The sequence below is a fragment of the Protomyctophum bolini genome, assembly GCF_963924005.1.
Source record: "Protomyctophum bolini genome assembly, chromosome: 9".
Taxonomy (NCBI): Eukaryota; Metazoa; Chordata; class Actinopteri; order Myctophiformes; family Myctophidae; genus Protomyctophum; species Protomyctophum bolini.
The window spans coordinates 88917-93916 of record NC_137870.1 but is presented as its reverse complement, the minus strand read 5'-3'; the positions used below and the strand labels follow the sequence as shown (position 1 = coordinate 93916).

General features: G+C 44.4%; 1 protein-coding gene across 1 annotated transcript in view; it reads left to right on the top strand.

Annotated features, from left to right (window-relative positions):
• Nucleotides 1-5000, top strand: part of arhgef17 (Rho guanine nucleotide exchange factor (GEF) 17) — an 82481-nt gene that overhangs the window by 50087 nt on the left and 27394 nt on the right. The window contains exons 17-18 of the mRNA XM_080771626.1: nt 961-1038; nt 2815-3000. Coding sequence (XP_080627752.1) covers nt 961-1038; nt 2815-3000 — 264 coding nt within the window. The remainder of the gene's footprint in view (nt 1-960; nt 1039-2814; nt 3001-5000) is intronic.

Genomic DNA, 5000 nt, shown 5'->3' with positions numbered 1-5000 from the left:
AAAACCACAGCTGAAACATGACGTGGAGTCTGTCAATTCCCGCAATTTCCTTCTTCCCATATTGCGCTGCAACGACACTAGGATTGAGCCCCCCGAAGGGGGGCGAAATTCTAGTATATATAATATACAGGGTTAGAAAAAGGAAAAACAATTTACAGTATAGAAAGAAGGGGCTGTGGTCACTGTGTTCATTGTTTTTAATAAGAACAGAGTCATTTTCTATCAATGAAAATGCCATCGTGATTCATCTCCATCCAATGTACAGTCTGCACAGCAGCTTGCAGTCTGTTCCATAGCTGGTTTGCCTGGGTAAAAAAACAACACCATTGCTAATTAGTTATCTAAGTTTTGCAACTTGTGGGGATTAGCTTAAGATTGGTCATGATAAAACCATAGCTATCACTGCAGCCAGTAGCCAACGTTATGCAGCGACAGCGGTATGTAGGTACAGTAGGCTATTTCACGGCTTTTACTGCAGAATGTTGACATATCGTGGTCTGGGGGGTCGGACTGATCCCTGCTAGTTAAGCTAGCTTGCATCCGAGTTGTGCCACCGGGGCACCGGCGGTAAATAATAAAGAATAAAGTGCAGATGCCAATGAGATGAATGTGTAACGTTGTATGAATGCAACGCCGTAGCATATCGTTAGTTCACGTGAGGTAACGTTAATCTTTGCTAGAGATTGCGATGTTTTTGGCGATGCAGATTGTTAATACATTCAAATAATATTGGTTATTGTCATAGTTTTCCATAATAAAGGACAAAAAGGCTCTCTCTCAGGGGGCGTGTCCATCACAGGACTCACGGCGGATCAGCTCGCCCGCGATTGTTTTCGTCGACTAAAACTTTGACCAGTGTTGCTGGTACACACTAATCAATGTCTCTCTCTCTCTCTCTCTCTCTCTCTCTCTCTCTCTCTCTGTCTCTCTCTCTCTCTCTCTCTGTCTCTCTCTCTCCAGGACATGAGGAGACATGTGATCATGACTCTTTTAGACACAGAGCAGTCCTATGTGGAGTCTCTACGCACGCTGATACAGGTAACACACACACACACACACACACACAAACACACACACACAGAGCAGTCCTATGTGGAGTCTCTATACGCACGCTGATACAGGTAACACACATTTCGTTTTCTTTATTTGAATCCACAAATTACAATTATTTTTTTACAAGGAAACAAATACAACTGGGTTGACAGTTCATGTTCACTTAAGGATACACATGGCACCTCCTCCTCCTCCACACAGACAAACTGCCTATAACAGCCCAAACAGAGCTCAGTATTTGGCAAGTTGTTTGGCTTTGCTTTTTGTCATGTCAGCTATTCTTAGGCCACTCATGGTCAGTTTATGCACACGGCCCAGGCTTCAGAATATCAGTATGGCAAATCTACAGCGATACCACAGGTTTGTTATGCTTCCAAGTAATGGTTGATACTTAGAATGTTTATCTTGGAATGCCTGGTCCATGTACAGATCAAAGACACAGCCCACCTCCAGAATCAGGACCTCCTTGTGACTGGTGTCAACAAAGACAACATCAGGTGTATTTGGGATGTTAGCAAAGGCATCGCATGCACAGCTAAACCAATCTGGTAACACTCTTGAATGTTTATACATTGATGGCACATACTTTAGAACTGCATCAGACACTAGGTCAACAATCCGGTCGTGGCGAGCAATATACAAGTTTTTGTATGCACACACACACGCACACACACACACACACACACACACACACACACACACACACACACACACACACACACACACACACACACACACACACGCACAGTCACATGTCTCTCCATAGCATAGTGTCAATAAATACATAATCAGTCACATGTCTCTCCATAGCGTAGAGTCAATAATTCCATAAGGTTTATTCAGGTACATTTGATGGACTGACTGGCTGGCTGACTGGCTGGCTGGCTGACTGACTGACTGACTGACTGACTGAGGAAGAGCGATTTTAGGAAGCAAAGTTACACAGGAAGTGTGTAGATAGTGAGTCCTTTGGGACAAACAGCTATTTCCTCTCATCATCAGAGACCCATGCCCCCCCCCCCCCCCATAGACACACACACACACACACACACACACACACACACACACACACACACACACACACACACACACACGCTTTGGACAAAACCTCTTAACTCCATTGGAACCTCAAACAAACTGTCTGCTATAAAGCAGCTAACTCCACCACCTCTCCCCCTCTCAAACTGTCTGCTATAAAGCAGTTAACTCCACCACCTCTCTCCCTCTCAAACTGTCTGCTATAAAGCAGCTAACTCCACCACATCTCTCCCTCTCAAACTGTCTGCTATAAAGCAGCTAACTCCACCACATCTCTTCCTCTCAAACTGTCTGCTATAAAGCAGCTAACTCCACCACATCTCTCCCTCCCTACAACACCAACTTTAATGAGGCTGTATTGCTTTGTGTTTTTTTAAATAAAAGGTTTTCTTAATTTCCTGAAAAATGAACATTTTGGAGTTATGCAGTTTCCTCCCCGACAGCAGAGATATAATATAATAATACGCTGTCTTTCTACAGGGCTACATGCGTCCCCTGAAGCAGCCAGATGGTGGCGCTCCCTCATTATAATGTAATAATACGCTGTGTTTCTACAGGGCTACATGCGTCCCCTGAAGCAGCCAGATGGTGGCGCTGTGCTGGTGGATCCCTCATTATAATATAATAATACGCTGTGTTTCTACAGGGCTACATGCGTCCCCTGAAGCAGCCAGATGGTGGCGCTCCCTCATTATAATGTAATAATATGCTGTCTTTCTACAGGGCTACATGCGTCCCCTGAAGCAGCCAGATGGTGGCGCTGTGCTGGTGGATCCCTCATTGGTGGACGAGATCTTCTACCAGATCCCAGAGATCCTGGAGCACCACGAGGGCTTCCTGGAGCAGGTCAGCGGCTGCGTCAGCCAATGGCATGACAGGCAGACCGTCGGCCACCTGCTCATCCAATCGGTGAGTGCGGTTGCCAAACCTCCTCGTCCAATCGGTGAGTGACTTGGAGACAGTGTTGATTTGTTCACTGACTAAAACTAAATGGAAACTAAGCTATGACGACTAAGACTAAATCTATTGACAATTAAAAACAAATAAAAACTAGACTAAAATGTCAGGAAGGGACGAGTGGAGAAGAGATCCAGTAGAACTAAATGTCAGGAAGGGACTAGTGGAGAAGAGATCCAGTAGAACTAAATGTCTGGAAGGGACTAGTGGAGAAGAGATCCAGTAGAACTACATGTCAGGGAGGGACTAGTGGAGAAGAGATCCAGTAGAACTAAATGTCAGAGAAGGACTAGTGGACAAGAGATCCAGTAGAACTAAATGTCAGGGAGGGACTAGTGGAGAAGAGATCCAGTAGAACTAAATGTCAGGGAGGGACTAGTGGAGAAGAGATCCAGTAAGAACTAAATGTCAGGAAGGGACTAGTTAGTGGAGAAGAGATCCAGTAGAACTAAATGTCAGGGAGGGACTAGTGGAGAAGAGATCCAGTAGAACTAAATGTCAGGGAGGGACTAGTGGAGAAGAGATCCAGTAGAACTAAATGTCAGGGAGGGACTAGTGGAGAAGAGATCCAGTAAGAACTAAATATTAGGAAGGGACTAGTTAGTGGAGAAGAGATCCAGTAGAACTAAATGTCAGGAAGGGACTAGTGGACAAGAGATCCAGTAAGAACTAAATGTCAGGGAGGGACTAGTGGAGAAGAGATCCAGTAGAACTAAATGTCTGGAAGGGACTAGTGGAGAAGAGATCCAGTAGAACTAAATGTCAGGGAGGGACTAGTGGAGAAGAGATCCAGTAGAACTAAATGTCAGGGAGGGACTAGTGGAGAAGAGATCCAGTAGAACTAAATGTCAGGGAGGGACTAGTGGACAAGAGATCCAGTAGAACTAAATGTCAGGGAGGGACTAGTGGAGAAGAGATCCAGTAAGAACTAAATGTCAGGGAGGGACTAGTGGAGAAGAGATCCAGTAGAACTAAATGTCAGGGAGGGACTAGTGGAGAAGAGATCCAGTAGAACTAAATGTCAGGGAGGGACTAGTGGAGAAGAGATCCAGTAGAACTAAATGTCAGGGAGGGACTAGTGGAGAAGAGATCCAGTAGAACTAAATGTCATGGAGGGACTAGTGGAGAAGAGATCCAGTATAACTAAATGTCATGGAGGGACTAGTGGAGAAGAGATCCAGTAGAACTAAATGTCAGGGAGGGACTAGTGGAGAAGAGATCCAGTAGAACTAAATGTCAGGGAGGGACTAGTGGAGAAGAGATCCAGTAGAACTAAATGTCAGGGAGGGACTAGTGGAGAAGAGATCCAGTAGAACTAAATGTCAGGGAGGGACTAGTGGAGAAGAGATCCAGTATAAGTCATTTTACACTTTGTTGCATGCTGAACATAGCAGATCTACAAGCTCACAACACGTTGCGAGCTTGCAAATCGGCTATTTTCAGTGTAAGTGTAAAATCAGTCATTACGACGACATCAAGGCCCGCCAAAATCAATTTTAGTCAACTAAATCAACTGTAGATTTAGCAGACTAAAATCTTATGATATTTAGTCAACTAAAACTAGACTAGCACTAAAATATTCCAGGTGACTTTTCCAGCAGATGTTAGTCTTAGACCAGGGGTTCCCAAACTTTTTTGGACCAGGTACCCCTTTTGGGGTAGATATTTTTCCAGGTACCCCCTCATCCTCGCAACACGGATAACAAATAAATGTATACGTCTAAATGTAGACGTTTAAATGTAGACGTCTAAATGTAGACGTCTAAATGTATACAGACGTCTAAATGTAGACGTCTAAATGTGTACGTCTAAATGTAGACGTCTAAATGTAGACGTCTAAATGTGTACGTCTTCTCTTATGGGGGTCCCTGGCATATCTTTTCAAATGGGGGTCCACGGGCTAAGTAGTGTCAATTTGGGGGTCCTTGACATGAAAAAGTTTGGGAACCACT